The following is a 24,507-nucleotide window of genomic DNA, read 5'->3' on the forward strand; positions in this document are numbered from 1 at the left end:
TTACCGCCGGAGGCATTATTCCCTGAGACTTCATACTTTCTCTCAGCACCTGAATAAGGGAGAAAGCAACAGGTTACATATTGACATTATTTTATCGAACTGTGTTGGAAAATACAAATCCTTACCAGAATATTACCGGTTGCCACAAGGAACTCTTCACTAGGGTCAAGCTGCAACCTGCAAGGAATTGGACAAGAGTGAAAGTCAGGCATTTGAACTCTCCCAAACTACATACTTACGGCGTCTTGCCGGGAATCTCGGAGTCAGTATTGTTCTGGAACTCACCAATTCCTTCGAGCCAGTGAAGCAACTGGTTATCAACGCGCCCCTGCGCTCCATGCAGGATGGAGAGCTCATCTTTTCAAACCATCAGGTGAGACTATAAGAGGGGACATCAAAGGTGAACAGTGGGGAGAACAGTGGGGGTGGGGGGGGATTTACGCTCAACTCCACGGGTGGTTAATTCCCTTTCTCCATTTGCAGAAGAATATTCCTACGGGCCAAGCAAACTAAGTTAGGTGGGCCAGTCCAGTCTGTCATCTCAGCCCTACGCGTCACATTGGTGGAGACCGCAGCTGTCCAGTTCAGATCGCCTCTGTGGGAGCCAGGTGAGCGTAACAAGAAGGCCCAGTATCTTCTGGCCTTCGATTTTCTCAGGTTGCTCGGTCTGATGGCATCCTGCATTTTTCTGGTGCCAGAAGCCAGATTGAGAATGAGATCCCTTCAATGGACTCTCAGAACTCAATGGTCTCAATTCTCAGGGGAAATGTCAGATCTGTTGCAGGTTCCAGCCAAAGTAGCACATGATCTACAATGGTGGGCTTGCAGACATCATATTCTCAGAGGAGAATCTTTTTGGCAACCATGGCCGGAGATAACAGTAGTGACGGACCCCTCACTCACGGGGTGGGGAGCCCATACCAACGATCTGAAAATCAGCGGTTGTTGGTCTCATTGGAGTCCGAACTACACAGCAACCTTTTGGAGTTGAGGGCAATCAGACTAGTGCTGAAGGCCTTTCTGCCCTCTGTACGGGGAAAGAATGTCCTGATAATGACGGACAACACAGTGGCCATGTACTACCTGAACAAGAGAGGAGGAATGAGGTCACTGCCGCTGTGCTGAGAGGCGATGCAACTCTGGTTCTGGGCAATACAAGAAGGGATCTCTATCGGCAATTCATCTAGCCAGAGAGCAAAAACACAGCAGCGGACGCTCTGAGCAGGCAGAGTACAGTCTCCCACAAGTGGGAATTAGCTCAGGAAGTCCTTCAAGGGATCTTCGCCCTTTGGGGAACCCTGCAGGTGGATCTGTTCGCGACCAGTTTCAACAGGAAGTGCGAACTATACTGCTCAATGGAATTTCCCCCTAGAGGAGCTCTAGGAGACGCATTCGTAGTGGAATAGGAGTTTCCTCTTCTGCATGTGTTCCCTCCAGTCCCTGTGATCCCTCAGGTAATAAGGGAAAGTTCATGAAAACCATGATCCTAATTGCCCTGTATTGGGCCAGGAGGACGTGGTACCCGGGCCTTCTGGACATGTCCATCTGCCCTCCAATATGTCTTCCAAGAAGAGTACCTTCTCTCGCGAGAGGAAGGTCATGTTCTCCATCCGGAGGTCAACACACTCAACCTTAACACATGGCTTCTGAGAGGTTGAGATACAAGGATTGGGATCTTCCGGATGACGTGATGGAGATTTTGCTTTCGGCCAGAAGGCCAGAAACCAAATCTCTATCGTTGTTGTTGAAATAAGTTCAGTAACTGGTGCAGGGAAAAGAATGTGGACCCATTTCAATGTAATATCCCCACAATTTTATCTTTCTGTTACATTTAGCTAATCTGGGGCTCCAGGTTGGTACGATAAAAGTATACTTGGCAGCGCTATCCATTATTAAGTACTCTTCAGACGAATCTTACTTCAAGATATCTTTTAATAAATCAATTCTTGAAAGGGTTAAACAATGTATTTCCACCAATACGTTTCCAGGATCCAGTGTGGGATTTGAACTTGGTTCTAACATTTCTCACATGTATTCCATTTGAGCCTTTACACTCTTGTCCGCTAAGGCTCCTTACTTTGAAAACAATACTCCTTGTAGCATTGACATCACCCCGCTGGGTAAGTGAGTTGCAGGCGCTCTCTAGCGGTCCTCCTCACACTATCTTTTATAAGGACAGTCTTCGAGTTAAAACATCTTTTTTCCCAAAAATTGTTTCGGACTTCCATCTGTCACAAAAAAATAACTTTACCTACTTTTCATGCAAGCAAAGAGGAGCGGCTATATAGACTAGATCCCAGTAGAGCTCTCAGTTTCTACATTTCTAGATTGGCAAAAATACGTCAGTGTGATCAACTTTTTGTGGGGTACACTGGACGCAAATTGGGACTGGCGGTAACTAAACAATATCTAGATGGATAATTTTGGCTATAACAGAATGTTATAGATTGGCTGGGAAAGAACCAACTGATGGATTGAGAGCTCACTCAACCAGGGGCATGGCAACTTCAACAGCACTTAAAAAGGGGTGTCCCTGTACAAGACACTTGTGCAGCAGCCACATAGTCATCCATGCATACCATTATGATCTGGACTCTACTTCTTCTCAAGGAAGTCTGTTTGCTAAATCTGTACTCCATTCTGTACATGAAAAATTCTGTACTCCTACCTCCGAGACAAAACTGCTTTGGGAGTCTATCTAAAATGAGGAATACGTGGGAGGACACAATCCATTCCAAGAACAAGTTACCAACTGTAACGTTCTTTCGATTGGATGTTCCTCCCACGTATTCCTCATCGACCCTCCCAACCAACCCCACAGTACAGTTTACGTGTATTACACTCAAAGTTCTTTTAAGGCTTGGGTCAAAAGGGGCACGCCATTAATCAAAATCAATTGACTACAGTATACGAAAAAACAGAACTGAAGCCAGCGGGCACGCTCGAGGCTTTTATACATGCGACGACGTCGGTGTTTGACCGGTGCCGCCGAGGCACACCGACGCCGCGGCCTCTAGGGAAGCGCACCCTGGTGGAAAGAGGAAAACATTTTCCGAAGCAGCAAGCTGAAGGTAAGGATATATATCGAAGATGAGGAACATGTGGGAGGAACATCCAATCGAAAGAGCGTTACAGTTGGTAAGTAACTTGTTCTTCTTACTTAATGTTAGTGTTAATGTCAGAATGCTTACAAAATGAAGCTTGAGCTGCACAACTGCGGACTTACCCGATGGCTGGCTGATGGCTAATTAGACATTGAAGTTGTTTCTTTTACAACCTGCAGGATCAGAGGCCAAGAAGCCGAAGTGGGAGGATGTAAAAAAGAAAAAGAAGGAATTAAAGTCCACCAGGCAGCTGAATGAGAAAAGCAATTATGATGTGATCATCAAATCCAAACACATTTGGGAAAGTGTGAGAAGGTAAGCCTACTTAAGTAGACCACATTTTTTTTTCTCCTCTGTTGATAAAGTTGCATAAGAATTGATGATCTTATTGTGAATTTCTTAGTCTTGGTCTCAAACCCCACCTTTTTTTGTGCATTTTCTCAACATTTGGTGGCTTATATAATATTTAAAAAAATTAAAATTCTTGTCAAACTGATCAACAATCGCCTCTTTTGTTCACAGGTGACCATTTTGTTTTTTAACTCCCCTTTTTCACCCAACCGGGTAGTGGCTCAGGCTCTTATTTATGATTCCTGAGGTAGATTACTCTAAAGGGTCACATAGTGTTGCTAGGTCGATTTAGTCCTCTTTTGGGGAGAATTCTCAGGAATGTGCTAATTCCCTTCTACCTTGGAAATCCCCAGCTCTTTTGCTGGACTTGAGGAATTAAAATGTTTATCCTGGAGAGTGACCTTTTTCCCACTCTCTCGTATTTTTCTTTGATTTGAACACTGTTTCTTTTGGTTATGGAGTCTGACAAACTCCATAGGCTTCATCCTTTTACATTGTGACGTACAGCACCTTCAGTGCAGTGGCACAGGGAAGTCCTTTAGATTTCCCAAAGGTTTAAATACATTCTCTTGGATAAACTGTTTCCAAGAGCATTAAAGTGAAATTGACTTAACTTACCTTTTGTAACTTTGTAGACACAGCACACACTGTCTTACACAAAGTGCTGGCGGGGTTACATAGTTTCTCCAGCATTGGGTCTTTCATGGATTCACATGCTGTGAATATTTCCTGTTGTCGCGCTGGGAAAACCTTGGTCACTTTAACTATGGAGAACTTTGACACTGAGTGTCCTATCGACGTCTTTTTGGCTGCACCAATAGGACGTCTGGTGTAAAGAGCCTGCCCCGCGGCTTCCCTTCAAATTTCAACTGTCTCCAAACTGTTGGGATCAACTTGTGTTTAACTCTAGATTCTACACGTGCTTTCGTTCTGTGTATTTTGAGGCCCAGCATGTCATCCGTGGGCTCGAAGAAATCGTTGTTTCGGCCGTGTGAGACCTGCTGTTTAAAAATGTCTAAGAACGGGTTGGGCATGCAGACTGTCTATATTGCCTGTATCCCAATCATTCTGCGGACAACTGTGATTTGTCAAGGCTTCTCCTAGAAGACGCTGAAGGACCGCAACCGCAGGTTGATTTGCTGGCTCAACTAAGGCACTTACCTGGCTTAGCCCCCCTCTAAGAAGCAGCGCACAGGGCACTGGTGTCGCAGGTGGGGAAAGACGGTGAGTCCTTTGCATCCAGGTTCCATCGGAGTAGAGGGTCGAGGGGCCCCTCTCTGGACAAGCCTACAAGGACGGACAAATCGAGGGAAGTGAGTGCCATGACGGAGAAGTCAACGGCGCTGTCGCACACATCCTCTGCAGCGGATAAGAAGTTGAAGTCCAGAACGTCCAATGATGGCGAAGGCTTGTCAAGAATTTGGCCTTACTCCCGAAGAGGTGCGTAAGGACTTTTTTTTTTTCTATTTGATCACATGGGGAATAGGCTAAAGCATTTTGGACCACGTGTGGCAGGAGGGTCTTTGCACGATGCATCATCCATTCTCGGTGCCGGTGGTCAAAGGCCAATTGGAGAAAAAGTTTAAAGCGCCAGAAAGGCACATAGTCTGCACAAGTGTGCGACAGCCCCAGACAGTGAGGACCAGAAGCAGGATGCGTTTAGCAAGAAGGTGCTGACGGTAGGCGCTACGACGGTCAAGGCGGCAAACTCCTTGGCCATTCTGGCTCGCTACGACAATGTGGCACCGATTTAGCTCAGCTCTTGGATCATCGGCCTGAGAAACAACGGTAGGAGGCTATGCTGCTGGATAGGGAGGGGGAGGACACCTCCAAGCACAGCATAAATATTGCAATGGACTTGGCAGAATCCGGGTTCAAACGATGAACAATGGGGTGTTCTCCAAGGCCAGCCTGGCTTCGCTGTATCGATTTTCGGCCGGAGATCCAACATAAAGTGGTGGACATGCCATGTGAAGGTGAGCAGCTTGGGGAAAATTAACGAGGCATTGAAAGGAATGAAGGAGGACTCTGATACAGCGAGATCACTGGGAATGCTGCATAGTGGACATTCTTTTTGCCCCTTTCGAGGAGTCTCCAGGAATGGCAGACTTGCGTGCTCCTGCGACAAGGGGTACGGTCGCCACAATTATTCATCCCAAGGGTTCCGATGTGCTTTCCTGTCCGCACAGAGGAACAAGGACTATCAAGCACAGCTACTAGAGGCCGGTAGTCCAAGCCTTAGCAATGACTTCCATATAGGCAGTCAATAAGGGGGCAGAGTGGCACAACATGTCGACGAGTGGCGTTTAATTACGATGGACCGTTGGGTGCTAGATGCAGTGCAATATGGCCACTCAGAGTTTCTGCATCAGCAACTCCCTATTCCACCAGTGAAGCTGTTGCAGCCGCATCTCCCAATCTTGCAGCAAGAGGTGCGTCTAATGTTGGAAAAAGGAGTGATAGAGCTGATCCTGGTGTTGGAACAAGGACAGAGGGTGTACTCACGGTATTTTGTGATCAAAAAGCCAAATGGAAAGTAGCACCCTATTCTGGACCTTCGGACGTTGAACAAGAAGCTGCAACCGCTGTCATGATTCCTGCCCCTCATGTCCCCAGCCTTCCAAGATGTCAGGCTGGAGCCAGGCCACGATCACCTACATGGTCTTCAAGGGCCTCTCCATACCTCCGAAGACCCACTTGGAGTCCGACTTGGCGCTTGTAGCACCAGACTCACTCACTCCCATAGGATAACATTGGGGATTGGGCTTGTAGTGCATTGATGGGGACAAGATGGATGCCCCCACATATTTCGGTTCCCAGAACTGCATGTGCAGTCTAGTCTTTTGGGTGTGGTTCAGCCCGGAGACACCTGAGATACCCAGAGACTATTTAAGCCACGCCCAGGCTGAGAAACATGCTTTGTGTTTTCTGCACCTCCAGCGAGACACTGTTTGGATCGGTCTCCAGTAGGCTTGCATCTTTCTTCTGCGCTCAGCTCCTACAAGAACACCGTTAGGAACAGCCTTACCTTGCGGCGCTTCTGCCCATCATTCATCGCTCCTTCTGTTCTGTGGGCATCTTCGGCGGTGTCCTTCCCATCCCGGGACGCCGCTTCCTAAGGAAAAGGCAAAAGAACAGAAAAAAGGCATTAGTAAGCATTCAGCAAATCTTCGCTTATTTTTTAAAGACTGTACAAGCTTCAAACGCTTACCTGAATCCCAGCTGCTCTCGGGGAACTGTCTCGAACTTCTCATCCATCTGTAGGAGGGAAAAGACACTCCAGGTTAGTGTGGAAACGTCTAGAGGCGCCGCATACCGCGCTTACTCACTGCATTTCTTCTTCATAACCGGCATCCACGCTGAAAAACAGCGTGGCACCTAAGACACAGAAAAAGAACTCGGTTCAATACAAATACGAAAGGGTTGCATCACGCTCACTCGCCTTCAGCGCTACTCATTTCAGCAGCAGGTCGCCATCCCCGGACGCCGGCCATCATCTAAGGAAGGAAATGAACGAAGTTGGAGAACTGTTCAAAAGACTCATTATACTTGACGGACTCTTGCCAGAGAAGTAACGAGGCAGCAACGAGCCTGCATCAATCACTGCGGCCCTGCGCTGAAAGCAGGACGGTGAGCACACTTTCCAAGAAAAAAAGGTGAGCTGTGGATCAAAGGGAGGGGTTGGACTCCAGGGAAGAAGGGGTTCAAGCACACAGACAATAGGGAGTTAAACTCTGCCAATCCTGTGTTTCAGGCCCAGTCTCCAGTCGAGTAGACTCCAGGGAAGGGTTCAAGGTCGTAAGAGGTCAGAACAGGCTGAGTGACGTCCCCGTGGATACCAGGTGAGCGTTACAGCCTCAAGTTCAAGATGCTTACGTTACAGGAGGTGGTACGCTCTGTCCAGCCAGGAGAATTATTGGCATCCTTGGATCTCGAAGACGCTTAATTCCACATCCCGATGCTGCCCAAACATCGCAGGTTCCTGCGCTTCGTGGTCGGCGACTATCATGTCCAGTTTCGGGTTCTCCCTTTAGGGATTACAGGACGTTCACCAAGTGCCTGGCTCCGGTGGCTGTCTTCCTTCACAGGGAGTGTCATCATGTGTATCCATACATGGACGACTGGTCAGAGGAACGTCTCCACAAGGGACGTTGGAGTCTCTCCATGCATCAATGCTCCTGTTACAGCGGCTGGGCTTTGCAGTAAACTTCACAAAATCTTGTCTGTCGCCATCCAGGGTCTTGGTTTTCCTCGTGCCCAGTTTCATACGCAGATCAATCTGGTGAAGCCGTCGGTCAACAGAATTCAGAAGCTCATCTCCAGGGCGACCTCGTGGGAGGATGATCAGTCACGGTCCGAGTCTTTTTCTCGGATCCATGGCGTCCTGCATACCACTCGTCCTGAATTGTCGACTGTTTGAGGCCAGTGCAGGAGTTTCTCGCCTCTCGGTTGTCGCAGAGTCTCGGTTCCTGGTCCGACAAGGTGATCATCTCCCGAGCTCTGGGCAGTGTCTGCGGTGATGGACTTGTTGAGAACATTGTGAGGGGGCATCCCCATGGTGGAGCCTAATTTTAAGTACATGATCATGACAGACGTGCCCCAGGTGGGTTGGGGGGCGCATCTCAGTTTCAGGTTCAGGGCTTATGGTCCCTCAAGGAGCCGTTGTTAGACATCAACGTTCTAGAGTTGAGTTGTCCACTAGGCTCTGGAACGTTTTCTACCCCTCATTCAGGGTACAGTGGTTCGAATTTTGACATAAACGCCTCCACAATGTTTTATCTGCGCAAGCAGGACGGCACGCACTCCCGGCCCCTGTCCCGGGAGGCTCAGGCGGTCTGCCATTGGGCCATTGCTCACAGGATTCATCACTGCTTACCATTTGTCAGGTGTTCAGAATGTTCAGGCGGATGCTCTCAGCAGAGACGCAGGTCCGTTGCACAAATGGAAACTGAAGGACGCCCAGGTGGCGAGAATTTTCAAGAAATGGGGGTTACCCCCCTTTTTGGACCTATGCACCAGCTCGGAAAACAAGCACTGCCCTCTCTTTGCCAGCAGGGTGGCTCATCCAGGCTCGAAGGGGGACGCATTCTCATTCCCGTGGACAGGTCTGTTCACGTACACATTTCCTCAATTTCCTCTGATCCGGAGAACGATCCAGATGGTGTGCAAGGTCCAGTGCAGGGTGATCATGGTGGCTCCATTCTGGCCCAGGCAGAAGTGGTTCTCGGATCTGCTTCACCTTGCAGTGGACGACCCACTTCATCTGGGGTCGGAGCCGGATCTGCTATTGCAGGACGACAAAGGTATGGCATCACGACCCGGCATCCCTCCGCCTGACAGCGTGGCCCCTAACGACCCCGAATTTGGACATCTAGGGATCCCGCAGGATTGTCGTCGGATCTTGGCGGCGGCAAGGATGCCGTCTACCAATGTCTTAGAGTTGAAAGGTTATGTGCCTGGTCCGTAGAGCAGCTGGACTTGCATCCTTTGGAGGTGTCACCAGCTCAGATTCTCCCTTATCGTCTGCTGCTGGCGAAGGGGGGCCTGGCGTTGTCGATCAAGGTGCATTTGGCTGCCATCTCCAGTTTCACGAGACGGCGCAACTCTACACCTCTGTTCGGTGACTGGTCAAACACTTCCTCAAAGGACTTTTCAGGACATTTCCCCCGGAGAAGAGGTTTGCTCCGGTATGGAGTCTCAATGTGGTTCTCTCAGCTCTCATGAAGCCGCCGTTTGAACCTATGTCTACGGCGACGTTACTCTTGGGGAAAGTCACTTTTCTGGTGGCCATTACATCTGCCAGGAGGATGTCTGAACTTCAGGCTCTGGTCATCGACCCGCCGTATCTGATTCATGAGGTAGTAGGTTCTCCTGTCTACTAATCCTCACTTTAACCCTAAAGTTCTGTCGGAGTTTCACAATTGACTTGCCCACTTTCTTCGCTAAGGCTACCACTCCTGTGGAAAAAAGCGATGCATTCCCTTGACGCCAAGAGGGCGTTTCAGTTTTATCTCGACCAAACTGAAGTCTTCAGGAAGTTGAGACAGCGGTTTCTGGCCTTTGGCCCAACAGGAGGCAGTCGCTTTCTAAGCAAGGACTTTCCTGTTGGGTCTCCTCTACAATTTCCTTTTGCCACGGGAAGGGTGGCAGGGCCACTCCATTCTACGGGACCCACGGCGTCGTCTGCTGCACTGTGGTCGGGTATACCACTTGGTGACATTTGCCAGGCAGCATCTTGGGCGGTGCTGCATACCCTCACCAAGCACTACTGTCTCGGACAACATGTGGAAGATGTGCGGGTGGGACTGGCGGTCCTCCAACGCCTCTTCCAATAAGGTAGGCCCTGCAGCTTCCAGGTTTTGCTTTGTCTAATGGTTGTTGGATGGTTTCATTGTGTTGATGACTATGACCTGGGGCATGAGGTTTTGGGTTGGCTGTCATGCACCACCGGATTATCATACTGCTATGTAATCTATTCACATGTGAATCCATGAAAGATCTAATGCTGGAGAAGGGAGTAGCTTCTTACCTGTAACTCCATTTCTCCAGCGTTGGTATCTTTCATGGATTCAGATGCACCCGCCGGCCACCCCTGTAGGCAAACCTTGGTTCGGGTTTACTCTACTTTGGGAGGTTAACATCTGATGGGAAGCTGCGGTGGTGAGGCTATTTATACCAGCTGTCCTATTGGTGCAGCTTAAACCACCCAAAAAGACGTTGATCGGACACTGTCAGATGTTTTTCCATAGGAAAATGCTATGTTAAAGTTACCAAGGTTTTCCCAGCCGAACGACGGGAAATATTCACAGCATGTGAATCCATGAAAGATACCAACGCTGAAGAATGGAGTTACAGGTAAGAAACGACTCCCATACTACTCTCATCCCCTTCGTCTCCTTTCTCGTGTAACATTTGTGTTACCCTTTCTACAATTAATGGCTGGTGGCAGTGGTTTACTTTTTTTCTGCAATTGTTTGTTTTTACTGCGGGCTGCGTTTGCAGCTGCAGTATAGCACCCATGGGTGCCCTTTTTGTCAAAATGTCCTGGTCTTCTTTTTTCGCCATTTCTTATTGTAGATGTCCTGCCTGAGACTTACTCTGCGTGCCAAACCAGATTGGGTCCCATTGTTCGCTTTGCCTTTGGTGGGATTCACAACTGAAGCCTGCCTCTGGCTCCACGGTGTCTGTGGTAGGAAGTGAGGGAGGTGCCCGAAACTCCCCGTGCTTAGTCTCCTAGGAGACCCAAATGAGCTCTGTAGTGATTGGCCAGCTGACTGTCCGGCAACGACAGCCACCCTGCTGTGTGACTGACAGCTAAGCTCAATGAATTGGAGAGAACTGAATAAAAGGTGAGTCTTTGGCTTGGAAGGCAGAGTCGAACACTGTCAGAAGCAGCCGAAGAAGAACTTGAAGAGGACGCCTGCTGCAGCTCCTGGACCGTTGGTTTGCCTGCAGAAGCCCTGCTGCTGTGCTGAAACTCCAAATTCTTATCGACCGAGAAGCCCCTGCAAGGACAACTTCTCCCCTTGAGTTGGTGGGACCAATCGACTCCAAAGTAAGCCACCTGGATATCCGTTTTGGAGCTGGTTGAATTTCCACAGAGTTGCTGCTGGAAACGGAATAGCCAGGGAGAGGAACAGATTGTGCGAGTTGCTTTTTAAGCTGGCCTAGAGCTCCAGGAAGATCCTCTGGACTCCCAGGAAGTTGGACTGACCGATCCTGAGCCCCCTCAACAGTGCGGGATCCCAGAATCAAGGAAAGTCCATCTCGACAGCCAGAAACCGTGGAGTTGCTATTTGCGGTAGTCCCGAGGAGCTGAAACGTTGAAGTGCCACTTGTTGGAAAGATTGCCGGTTGCAAGCAGTGACTGTCCCATTGCAGTACAGGAGTCCCCAGAAGTCCTCCCTCGTGTCTCCACGACTGGCTCAGGAAGAGTGAGATCTGCATAGATGCACAGGAACAGAAGTCATCTGCTGCACTTTTTCTTCAATGCAAAGGTACTGTAAAGTCTGAGAGAACTTGCCTCTTATTGTAGAGTTGCTTGCATCTTCTACTACTCACAAGTCTAATCAGCTTGTGGCCCTACATTTGATTCTTTTCTTTAAAGACTTCTAAAACATTGTGCAAATACTTTTTTACTTACCTACCAGAAGTGCTTCATCCTATATAAGACTTCTGCCCATTGACTTTGGCTTAGCCTGTTATACTGAATGACTCTGCTTGGAGGATCCAAAAGTATTTGCCCGCTTAAGAATATTTATGGTCTCTTGTTGTTCTAATACCTTTTTCCTTTTACCAACTTCTAAGTGTATTCTAAATGCAAACAGTAAGATATTAATGTCCCCAGCACCCTAGCTATTGAAGTCACCTGAGGGTGTAGTTTGTGTCTGTGGGCCATCCTGAAAGGGTCTTTACTGATTTAGAAACTCAGTGTACAGTATTGAAGTGTATTTGTGTTACTTTTATATAGCTCCTTTCTGAAGAAGGGTTATTCTAACTGCTAAATTTAATAATTGTTTATTCAAGAAACCATGTGTAAGAGTTTCTCATGCTTGTTAATCTGCTTCGAATCACATGCTGTGCATATGGTCCGATATCCGCAGAGTATTGCATCTTGTCTTTCGGGGACCGAAGGGGGACGTTGGCATAGGCGTGTCTGTAACACTATCCCTATGGTGACGTGTAGTGTACCCAAAATCCCTCACATGCCGAGGTCCCTCATATTGGTTTTTCCGCCCAGATAACTGGTTGCCCTATAGCGGAGCTCTTCATAAGAGACATTGTTTATCTTTATACTGGCTGTGTCGGTTATTTCCCCATAAGTCACTTCGACAGCGATTCCTGCACTTTTTGCGAAGTTGCAGGAAGTTTCTACGGCGGTGGATTTCGGCACCTAAGATCCGGCGGCTGAGCCATCCACGCCGGGCCCTCTGGCCGGCCTACACAGTAGGGAGAGGGGCGGTTGGGGGTGGTCTTATCTTTTGTTGTCTCTCCGCTTTCCTCCTCTTTGCCCTCTAGGTCTGGTCTTTGTCTATACCTTTCGCTCTAGAAAGGACACCATTTAGGTTCTGCCCTAAGTGTAGGGTCAGGTACCCGTGGAAAGACGAGCACAGTACTTGTAACGCTTGTCTACCCCTAGATGACCGAGAAGTGGTGTGCGGACTGTAGACTCCTTCGGCCTAAGACCCTTAAGGATCGCTGTGTAAAGCGGTGGGCCGTGTACGGCATGTCGCGGGGGACCCTCTTCCCCCAACCGCCGAAAGTGATGGGGGCACTGATGACCAGATATCCGTGTCAGATGTCATCGACCTTGAGGCGGATGCTTCTAGGTCAGCAACACCCGTCCCAACCCCTCTAGGCCCAACGTAAGTCGTGCTTTGGGGACAACACCCGGCGACGAGGGCGTACAGAAACCACACACTCGGAACACAACCCCATCACTGATTTCAACGGTTCTGCCGAAAAAGGTGAAAGCGCCAACAGGACCGCTGATAACGGAAACCTCTGATCGGGTAAATCGGCAGCCTTCCCTGCATCCGCAGCAGCGTCTTGCGACTGGGCACTCCAAAGTTAAGGGTACTACGTCTAAATCTGGTTTAGATGCCGAAGCGCGAACATCTGATGCTCCGGTGCCGCCCAAGGTCCCGGTAGGTCCGAAACCTACTCCTAGGCCTCCTAGCCTTTCAGCAGGCGAAAAATCTACTGCTAGGCTCTGGCGCTGCAGTAAGCGATCTACCGCTCACGCCGATTCGGCAGAGATTAAGGAAAGTCTCGCGAGGATTACTTCGGCGGTTGGGCTGATGTCTTAGAAAGCGTCAAACACATGGAACATGCCACATACGTGTCTAAAGACACGCCATGGCACCCCAGTACTTGCGAAACCTACAAGGACAGTCAGGAGCCTCTGTCTAACAGCCTTGGTGACAAATTTCGACGCCAACGACAGGAAGGCGACGTTGTTCCACATTTTGTCCCGGCTGGTTCGTCTAAATGGACCAGGGAAAAGTTTGAAGGGTGCATGGACCGCCTAGAAAGGATTCTCGCGTTCAGAGCATTGTTTCCCTGAAAATCTTTGGGAACATCTTTGGCTTCTGTCCACTTGGTAAGTGGTCCAAATGGACACTTACCAAGACATCTATGACTAGGAAGAAGACCCTTCCTGCAAGACTACCCTGATGACCGGGACACTGATGTCCTATGCCTGGATTCCCCTCCCACCACTCCGGCCCACAAGGCCTTACCTGTGGACGATCAAATGGCTTTCAATGCCATTTTAAGGAAGGCAGAAGAGATCTTTAAGATCACCACCCAGGAGCCGGTACCCGAACAGGAGTTTGTGGAGGACATTCTCAAAGAGAAACCCCCCCTCAAGCCCATTCCTCTCCTGAACTCTTGTTAAAAGAAAGTTGGCCCCTCTCGTCACGCCAGCACAGACCCGGGCAGTGAATCCAAGAGTTAATGTTAATGTTAAAGGACATTTGTACCGCGCACTATCACCACCGTAGTGGTCCCTTGGCGCTCTGGCGGTTCTGAAAGAGGAGGGGAGGTTGAGTTAGGGGGAGGAAGCAGGAAAAGTGCAAGAGCAGTGATGTGCTGTTGGCGGCCTCAGCCCGGTGGGTCCGTTGGCTGGGCCTGGGGTGTTTGCGGCCGGTCGTGGTCGTGTACAGTTGTGCAAGGCTATGTGTTTTTGTTTTGTTGATGCAATGTAGTGAGGTTTGTGCGGTTTGTTGTGCTGTAGGTTTTGGTTGTGTTTGGTTTGGAGTTTGAGAGGTGTGTGCAGAAAGGGAAGAAACTATTTCGGCCATCTCCTTCTGACCCTCAATATATTAAAGGTCACGCCACCCCTGACTCCTTGGTAGTCCCTACCACCCGGAAATGGGCAGGGGTACCCCTTGCTATGGGGGAGGCACCTCTGGCTAAAGAATCCAAAAGTTTGTACGCCTTAAGTAAACATGTTACCTTGGCAGCTGCGTTCACCACACGCATAGCAAATAACACCACGTTGCTTGCCAGTTATGCAGACGCACAATGGAACCTTGTACAAGAAGGTTTCCAGGAGGTTCCTGAACCGGCTAAGTCAAGACTTTTCACCATCGTGGCTGAGGGCTGACAGGTAAATCAAAATATAATTAAAAACACTCTGGACACTGCAGAGGCAGCAGGCAGGTCCCTGGCCCAGGGCACACTAAAGCGCCACGCTTGTCTCTGCAACTTGGGGTTCAAGCCTGAAACAAAGGCCGCTCTCATTAACCAACCCATAGAAGAGACCAATCTCTTCAGTACAGCGGTCGACAAGGCTCTGAGCATGAGACTCTTAAGTCCTTACAACAAATAACACAGAAGCCTTCCCCCCAGAGGGAAGGCGGTTCTCGTCGGGCCTTTCAAGGCCAATCCCATGCAGGTCAGAAATACAATACGGGAAACTAGAACTCTGGGCAAGCATCCGGAAGCCCTGCCAATTACCCACCTAGGGGTCAACGATGCGGCAGAGGCCCCAACCCCAGAGGAGCCGCAGCCTCTGGTCAGAAATGACCAACGGATCCAGGTCCCCGCCCATGTCACCCCGCTCGGGGGGTGCTTAACATCTTTCCTTGCGGCATGGTAGGGGATAACTTCAGACCAGTGGGTCATAAAGACACTCGCCCACGGGTACTGCGTGGAATTCGCACAACCGCCACAGTTCAGACCGCCACGACACCTCGTGCCAGACCATCTGCAGATCCTGATTCAGGAGATGGAAGCGCTTCTGGGAAAGGACGCCATAGAAGCCGTCCCTATTCTTCAGGTAAACAAGGGTTTTTTTCAGTGTACTTCATTGTACCCAAAAAGGACCTCACCATGCGCCCTGTTCTAGATTTGCGCCCAGCGAACATTTATAAAACCTCAAAAGTTTCATATGTTAACGCTACAGGAAGTGATCCCACTGTTGAAACAGGGGGACCACATGGCAACACTGGACATTAAAGATGCATACTGTCATATTTCAATGTTGCCAGCGCACAGGAAATATTGAAGTTTCATGGTAGAGGACACACTACCAATGCAAGGTGCTCCCCTTCGGCATTGCCTCGGTGCCAAGGGTGTTTACAAAGGTCCTGGCAGTAGTGGCAGCACACCTGCGCAGACTATCCGTCCCGGTTTACCCTTACCTCGACGACTGGCTCGTAACAGGGGATTCTTACGACACATGCTTTTTGAAAACCCAGAAGACCGTAGGCCTTCAGTCTGGGATTCTCTCAACGAGAAGTCCTGTCTAGTCCCCAGTCAAGTAAAACAATTTCTGGGGGCTCTGATTCGGACGAAGGACGGCCTTGTCTTCCCCTCCAACGAGAGGGTTCAGAACATGCGTTTTTCAGAACCCTCAATATGTGGCCAGTCAAGAGGTGACGGTACGCAAGGCCATGCGGCTGCTAGATATGATGGCATCATGCATATACTTGGTTCCCCACGCACACCTCCGCATGCGTGCCATGCAAGAGTGGCTCAACAGCCAGTGGTGTCAGGCCAGCGGATAATGGGAAGATCTGGTAGTTGTCTTGCCAGCCCTCGTTCTCTCTGCAGTGGTGGTCAAGAGGAAACCTCTTGAAGGGGAAGACCACCACCCCTGCAGTGGAAGCCACTCTCGCGACAGACTCATCTCTCACGGGGTGGGGGCTCACCTGCTTCAGCAGACAGCGCACGGAGTGTGGTCCCCACAAGTAGCATCCAACCATATAAATCTGCTACAGCTATTAGCAGTGTTCAAAGCACTAAAAGCCTTTCATACTCAACTACAAGGGAAAACAGTTCTGGTCCTGACAAAGCACCACAGCCTTTTATTACCTAAACAAACAAGGGGGCACACACTCTCCAGGGCTATCCAAGCTGTCCCAAAACATCTGGATGTGGGCTCTCAAACATAGAATGTTTCTTTTGTCCCAACTCCTTCCAGGGGAACTCAATCTTCTGGCAGACGTGCTAAGCAGAGATTTCCCACTGCCCGTAGAATATGAATGGCGTCTGCACGAAGACCGTGTCTTCAACGTCTTTGCAGAATGGGGCTTCCCAGAGATCGACCTGTTCTCAATTCAGGAAAATGCCCAATGCCAAGACTACGCCTCCAGATACCCCCAGGACCGCTCCAAGGGGAACAGACTGTGGATAACATGGTCAGGGAAATTTGTTTACGCTTGGACCCACCCCGCCTCCCATCCGACTCCCCTACTCAACAAGATAGTGCACAAGATGCACCAGGAACCAGTTGCCATGATTCTGGTGACCCCGCCAAACCTGGTCCGCTCACCTAATGGAAATGTCCCTCTCCCCACCAGTAAAATTACCCTGCCCGTACAACATGTTGTCTCACGACAGGGGGGAGACCCTACACCCATGCCCACAAACTCTGAATTTAGCAGCCTGTCTCCTGAGGTCATTGAGTTTGGACACCCGCAGCTCCCTCAGATGCATGGACATACTTGGGGAAGCCTAACCCGCGCTATTGCTTTTCCCGTAAATGGAAACGCTTTGTCATCTGGTGTTATACCAAGGGCGTCCATCCCATCGATTGCTCACCCACACACATTGTGCTGTACCTAACTCACTTGTTAGACTCAGGAATGGTCTTCAATTCCCTAAAGGTTCATCTCGCTACTCTGTCTACACCACGTCACAACAGAAAGTGTCATGGTGGAAAATGCCAGTTATTAAGGCCTTTTATTTATTTATTCAGATTTATTTAAAGCGCACATCAGCCCGGGGGCATCGTGGCGCTGTTACATGAATACATACATAGTCTAGTTACAATGGAAGGAAGATGGTTACAAAGCAATTTACATTACAGGAAGCATTTCGTATCGAACACTTTTAGTATCAGATGTGTGCGAGCTGAGGTGGGTGAAGGGAAGGTGGAGTTAGTTGAATAGCGTGGTTTTGAGGGATTTGCGAAAGAGATACAGAGATGGTTCTGCTCTAAGCGCGTTGGGGAGGGCATTCCATAGCTTAGGTGCTATGTGAGGGAAGCCAATGCCGCCGGCTTTGGCTCTTTTTACAGTGGGTACTTGGAGTTGGTTGGCGTGGTGACTTCTTCTGGGGCGGATGGAGGAGTTCTTGGTTATAGTCTCAGATAGGTAGGGGGGTGCTGTGTGGTTAATGCATTTGTGTGTGAGGGTGAGGATTTTAAAGTTGATCCTTTCCTTGACTGGGAGCCAATGGACGCGTCTTCTGGCCTGTGAGATATGGTCAGTTTTGGGCATGTGTAGTGCAGCACGGAGGGCATTGTTTTGCACTATTTGGAGCTTGTTTAGGTTTTTTGATGAGGTGCCTGCCAGGAGGGCGTTACAGTAGTCCAGTCTGGCTCCTAAGGGTGAAGAGAATCCATCCCCCCATTTCCCACCCAGCTCCTGGATGGGGATCTAAATGTGGTTTTAACCAGACCCATGGGATCTCCCTTTGAACCAATGCATAAAGCAAGTCTAAAAGACCTTACTTGCAAGACGACCTTCCTAGTGGCTATCAGAGTTAGCGAACTACAGGCCCTTTCTGTTCTAGACCCTTTTGTTACAGTCCACAGGGATAAGGTGGTTCTGCGCACTCATCCCAGATTTGCGCCTAAATTCATGTCTAAGTTTCATATGAACCAATCGATCGGACTACCCACTTTCTCCCAGAATCCCACTAGCATGGCTGAAAGAAGCCTACACACACTAGATGTGAGGAGGGCAGTCATGTTTTACCTGGAAAGAACAAAACCACCAAGGAAAACGAACCAGTTTTTAGTTTCAGTGGCAGCTGCCAGAGAAGGGCATCCTGTCTCTAAATTGGCTATCTCAAGGTGGATTATCAAATGCATCACTGTTACACTCTTGCTAAGAGAAAACTGCCCTTCAAGCCTAGAGCACACACTACTCTGGGCACTGGGGCTTCCATAGCATTCATTGCAAATGTTCCTCTCGAGTCCATTTTCAAAGCGGCAACCTGGAGTTCTGTACACACCTTTACAAAACACTATTACCTAAAATGATATATTTTATTTATATTGTGCTCATACACAGGTGTTTCGGAGTGCGACCAGGCAAAGGGAGGGGAACAGGGGAGAGAACAAAAACCACGATCTTACTAGGCCCAGACACTCATTCTAGATCTGACTCTCAGGTGGGACAAGCGGTATTAAGCCATCTTTTCTCTACTGTTCCTTCTCATAACCCACCTCCAACTCCGGGTACTGCTCGCTAGTCTATGCACAGCATGTGATTCTAAGCAGATTAACAAGCATCACTAGACATGCATTACTCACCGTAATAGCATTTCTGATGATTGTATCTGCTTAGATTCACATGCGCCCTCCCTGCCTCCCCGCTCTGGGTGGAAGGAACATGGACGCCTTACTTTCTATCTTCATGTAATCACTCAAAATAGCCTGTGGCTCCCTCCTAGCCGAAAAAATACAATCGGCGGGGCCTCGGTGCATGAGGGATTTTGGGTACACTACACGTCACGATCGGGATAGTGCTACAGACACGCTTATGCCGACGTCCCCTTTCGTTCCCCCAAAAGACCAGATGCAATACTCTGCGGTTACCACTGGGTGTCGGACCATATGCACAGCATGTGATTCTAAGCAGATGCAATCATCAGAAATGCTATTACGGTGAGGAATGCATGTCTTGTTTGTCACTGTGAATCTCTGTGGAACTCCCCTACAGCTCACATTGAGCGCTCTTGATAAGCTTGGCTGCTCAACACACTACCAAAACGGTCTAGTACAAGCTTATACCAAAGGTTGGGTTTCCTATACCTGTAGTCAGTTGTTAATAGTGCACCCAAAGGGTACTGCATTGAAACTTTGTGGGAACAATCAACCCCAAGACGAACTCATCTCGAAATCCTTTCTGCTGGCTGTACTTCCATTGTTGCTGCAGGAACCGAGTGCCAGGGGACAGGAACACCAGAATCGAGTGCATTGTTTTTAAACTGGACCCGAGCTCAGGAAGATCTTAGACTCCCTCGAAGCAGGGCTGACAAAGCCTGAGCCACCTCAACACCCCAGGAGCAAGGAAAGTCTACAAGGTGTCTAAGAACCTCAGTGGTGCTATTCACAAGAAGCTGAAGCCGCGGAGTGCCGCTGATCTGAACTTTGTCCATTGCTGCTGCCGACCTTCGAATCGTAGTGCAGGAGTCCCCGGACGGCCTCCCTCTTGTCCCCACGACTGAGGCCCAGGAACAGGATCTGCCATACTACAACAGGAAAGGAAGCCAGCTGGAACCAATTTCTTCAGACCTAAGGTACTGTGAACTAAGGATGACTTACCTCTTGTTGTGTAGCTTGCTTGCTTGCTCTGTTGGGACTTGCATTTGCTGCTTTCTACAGGGTTGCTTGCAGCTTTGCCTTTCACAAGCCTCCCAGCTTGTGGCCCAACAGTGATTCTTTTTCTACAAAAACTCTCTAACATTGTGCAAGACTTTTTACACACCTTCAAGAAGTGCCTCAGCTCCCCTAGACATTGGTCAAGTGACATTGGCTGTCCTGGCTCCCTGAAAGACTCATAACCTCTGACATTGTGTTTGGATCCATCTCTCCATAAAGTCAAAAACAGAGGTGATGGGTGGAAGGTTTAGAATGAATCTTAAACTCTGGCATTGCACTGGGCAACCCTCCAGACCATCGTTCTTCGCCTGCCAAGCCATTATAGAAGGGGAAAGACCATATGCAAATCAGGCTTGGTCCCACCCCAAAAGGGGCAGTCCAGCTGTTTTTTCCTCGATAAAGTCTTTACTTGTATAGCTGGGAAAGGGTAAGTCTACATTGCAATGGAGGGTGCGGGGGGGGGGAGGGGGTTCAAAAGTGCTTATCTGTTTGAGAAACTTGTTAAACATTGTTTCCTTCCCTAACCTTTTCATTTTTGATGACAAATTCAGTATTGCTCTAAATGTACCAGTGATGTATCAATGTCCAGTGTCCTAGTTATTGAAGTCACCTCAGGGTGTACGAAGTGTCTGTGTGCCATCCCAGAAGTGTATCTACTGATTTATTGAAACAGTGTGTATTTTGAAGTATATTTAAGTGTTACACATTTGCTCCCTTCTAAAGAAGGCTTAGTCTAAAACTAACTGTTAAATCTTGATTAAATAATTATTTATTCATTTATCAAGAGACCTTGAGTATAAATGTTTATTGGATACTTGTCACTGTGAAACTCTGCTACCCTACAGCTCGCATTGACCCCTCTTGAGATAAGCCTGGCTGTTCAGTCACACTACCAACTTGTGTAGTACAGGCCTATACCAAAGGTTGGGTTACCTACTGCCAAGAGGATAAGCTGGTGCAGTCTCCCACAGGGTTACTGCATACAATCTTGCCTAACATCCTCCCTGCTAGTCCTATGGTTAGGCTGGCGGCAGCTTTACTTTGTGCAAATGGCCTGCACTACTTGGAACCATTTGGTCCAGCTAATGTCCTTTTTTTGACTGAGGTACCGAAAATGGACGGTGCATGTATCCTTAAGTGGGCTGTTAGCAGCCTGAAACGGTGTGGATTTGGATCCTTTCTGTGAAAACTCTCCCTAAGCGCTTGAAGACTGCTTGGAGACTGAGGTCTCTCAGCCTCCTTTCTGGGGATAAAAGGGGACCCCACACCCACTCCCCTCCTCTTGACGCTAGCACACAAACATGGACATCTGGAAGGTCTTCTGCTCGAGGAAGGTGACTGTTAGGCAAGATTGTATGCAGGACCCTTTGGGTGCACTACAACAACCCTGACCTTCTGGCAATAGGAACCCAACCTTTGGTATAAGTCTGTACTACACAGGTTGGTAGCATGATTGAGCAGCCAAGCTTATCTCAAGAGGAGTCAATGTGAGCTGTAGGGGAGTTAAACAGATACACAGTGACAAGTATTCAAATAAACTCCTACACACTGGGTTTCTTGATTAAACAATTATTAATGTATTTAACAATCAGTTTGAGTAAGCATTCTTCAGAAGGGGAAATATAATAGTAACACACAAATACACTCTTAATATTTCTAAATCAGTAAGCCCCTTTTTGGGATGGCGCACACACTTCCTACACCCTCAGGTGACTTTAGTAACTAGGACACTGTGGACATTAATAAATCACTGTTGGCATTTAGAATCTGACTTTAGAGTTTGTCAAAAGAAAAGGTTATTAGGACAAAACAAGAGATCTCACAAATATTCTGAAGCCGGTAAGTATTTTTGAAACCCCCAATGCAAAGTCAGTTAACCCCTTCCTGGAAGGAAGACCAAACACAATGACAGAGGGAAGAAGTTATTCAGGGAGCCAGGATAGGCCAAAGTCAAGGCGAGCTGAAGCACTTCTCAGAGGGAGGTGAAAGTCTTGCACTATATTTTAGAAGTCTTTGTAGAAAAGATGAAATCAAAGTAGGGCCACAAGCTGTTTAGGCTTGTGAAGTCAAGAAGCTGTTAGCAACTCTACAGAGCAACCACAACAAGTCTCAACTGAGCACTAGTTACACAACAAGAGGTAAATTCTCTTAGATTGTAGAGTACCTTTTGGTTAGAAGAAAAGGGCTTTGGCTGTCTTCTGTTCCTGTGCACCTCTGCAGATCCCATGTTCCTGGGCCTCAGTTGTGGGGACAAGAGGGAGGACGTCTATAGGACTCCTGCGCTGCAATGGGACGATCGGCGACAGAAAAGGACCAACTTCTATTCAGTGGCACTTCGCGGTTTCTGCTCCTCGCGTCCAAGTAAATGGCAGCAGCGCGGATTCTTGGCTGTCGAGGTGGGCTTTTCTTGCGTCTGGGGTCCAGCACTCTGTTGTTGCTCAGGCTCAGTCAGTCCTGCTTCCTTGAGTCCGGAGGCTCTTGACCAACTTAAGTGTTCCTCTGCCTGGCTATTCGGTTCCAGCAGCAACTGCAGTGGAATTTCAACTAGCTCCGAGAGGATGGCCAGGTGGCTTACTTTGGCTTACTTTGGAGTTGATTGGTCCCACCAACTCAAGGGGAGAAGTCGTTCTTGCAGGGCGTTTCTAGTCAAAACTAAATTTGAGTTTCAGCACAGCAGCAGGGCTTCACCGTCAAACCAACGGTCCAGGAGTTGCAGCAGATGTCTTCACGTTCTTCAGATTCTTTCCTCCAGTGGTCCACTCTGCCTTCCAAGCCAAAAAGCCACTCCTTTTTATGCAGGTTCTACCGTTAATTCCAGCCTAGCTGTCAGTCACCCAGCAGGGTGGCTGTCCTTGCTGGACAGCCAGCCAATCACCTAAGTGTGCATTCCTGTTTTCTAGGAGACCAAGCACAGGGAGTTTCGTGCAACTCCTTCGCCTCTTGCCCCTGCCAGACACCCTGGAGCCAGAGTCAGGCTTCACTCGTGAATCCCACCAAAGGCAAAGCGATCCAAGTGACGAAACCTGGTTTGGCACGCAGAGTAAATCTCAAGAAGGACCTTTCCACAAAGAAATGGTAAAAAATGGCACCCTTGAGTGCTTTACTGCAGCTGCGAGCGCAGCCCGCAGTAAATCCACACTATGGTAGTTTAAAGTAAACCATTGCCGCCAGCCATTCATCGAGGAAAGGGTAACATAAAATGTTACATGAGAATCTAGACAAATTAATTACTAATTAATGCCTCCAGCACCCCATTGTAAGATAGTGCGTGCTGGGTCTAGAAAGGTACAGTGTAAGTAGTCGTTTTCACTTTACTGCTCTTGGAAACAGTATTTTATCCATGAGAAGGTATTTAAACCTTTGGGAAATCTGAAAGACTTGCCTGTGTCACTGCACTGAAGGTGCCGTGTGACACAATGTAAAAGATGCCTATGGAGTTTCAGTCTCCACAACCAAAAGAAACATGGAAAACACACAGAATTAAAGTACAAAGTTCAGCAAAAGAGCTGGGGGTCTCCAAGGTTGGAGGAATTTAGCACTAAACTGAATTATCCTTAACAGTGACCATCTCTGCACCAGTACGCACCCTCCAAGAAAACTGATGACAAAGCTCTTACTCTCCAATGACCAAGAAACAACTGAGTGCTGCTCTCCTTCTGTCTGACTCAACAGGGGTGCCTATAAAATCACTTTTAATGAAACACTTTGAATCTGTTTTTAAAAAAAAATCCAGCAGAAACCCAGCAAACATAAAAACATTGACCTGTCGAACATTGCTACAATGTTTTTTCTGAACTAGTGCCCTTCTGTGGGTAAATCCACATCCACTAAATGCAGCAAACTAGGGTAAGACAACAAGGTAAACAAGCAATGGGAAATCCAACAATTTTGGCTCTTGTGTAGGCATGGTATAGGCATTTGCCACGCGCTCTATAATGCTATTACTTCACCTTAAGATGGCAACAGCTGGACAATGGTGCAAGTACCTGGTAAATGCCTATATGCTGCCTAGCCTTCAGAAGGCAGCCATGTTCTTAAACCAACTCCCCCACAATCACTTTTTCATGTGCCCTAATTTATAGACCAACTCACCTCATCCTGCTCTGATTGAACGCATCCTCAAGCTACAGAAACAACTGGGACCCATCATTCACTCTACGGACTAACCTTCTATGATGAATCTTATATTTTACATACACCACAGAGCCAAACTACTACCAGCAAAAACCTCTAACAAGCCACCTACCTGCTCCACCAGCTGGTGTATACTAACCCTACCCTGGATAGCCCATCATGTGCTGTCTACCTCCCCCCCCCCCTCTGACAAGCCCCACTCAATAGGTCTACCCCGAACTAATCAACCACCCTTTAAAAACTCCCACTTCCACCATACTTCACACTCCCTTCATCTACTGATGGCGTCCATGGTCCTAGTCAACATCCTAAGTGCACTACCCATCTAGGACTTCTGATCCTCTCTTCATCCAGGTCAACACAGTCCTAAGCACTCCTCACACTTTTTAGTCTTTGGGCTCTTCCCTTACTCGCAATCAACTCTGACAAACCAGTAGAAACATACTGACGCACAGGAACTGGGTAGTTCCAACCAGCACCTGTCAACACCACAGGCTTTTACAATTGCTTCTCCTGCTAACACCCCTTTCGCTCAATGAGGCAGAAACAAAATGGCAAAAGTGAGCTATACAAGAC

The 24,507-nt window shown here is 48.5% G+C and overlaps 1 protein-coding gene across 5 annotated transcripts in view; it reads left to right on the plus strand.

The window, feature by feature from the left end:
* Nucleotides 1-24,507, plus strand: part of PUM3 (pumilio RNA binding family member 3) — a 965,563-nt gene that overhangs the window by 192,207 nt on the left and 748,849 nt on the right. For all 5 annotated transcript variants that reach the window (XM_069625739.1, XM_069625741.1, XM_069625737.1 and 2 more), the window contains exon 4: nt 3,284-3,419. In XM_069625739.1, the coding sequence (XP_069481840.1) occupies nt 3,284-3,419 (136 nt within the window). The remainder of the gene's footprint in view (nt 1-3,283; nt 3,420-24,507) is intronic.

The sequence above is a fragment of the Ambystoma mexicanum genome, chromosome 6p, assembly GCF_040938575.1.
Source record: "Ambystoma mexicanum isolate Mex_15411 chromosome 6p, UKY_AmexF1_1, whole genome shotgun sequence".
NCBI classification, from domain to species: Eukaryota; Metazoa; Chordata; class Amphibia; order Caudata; family Ambystomatidae; genus Ambystoma; species Ambystoma mexicanum.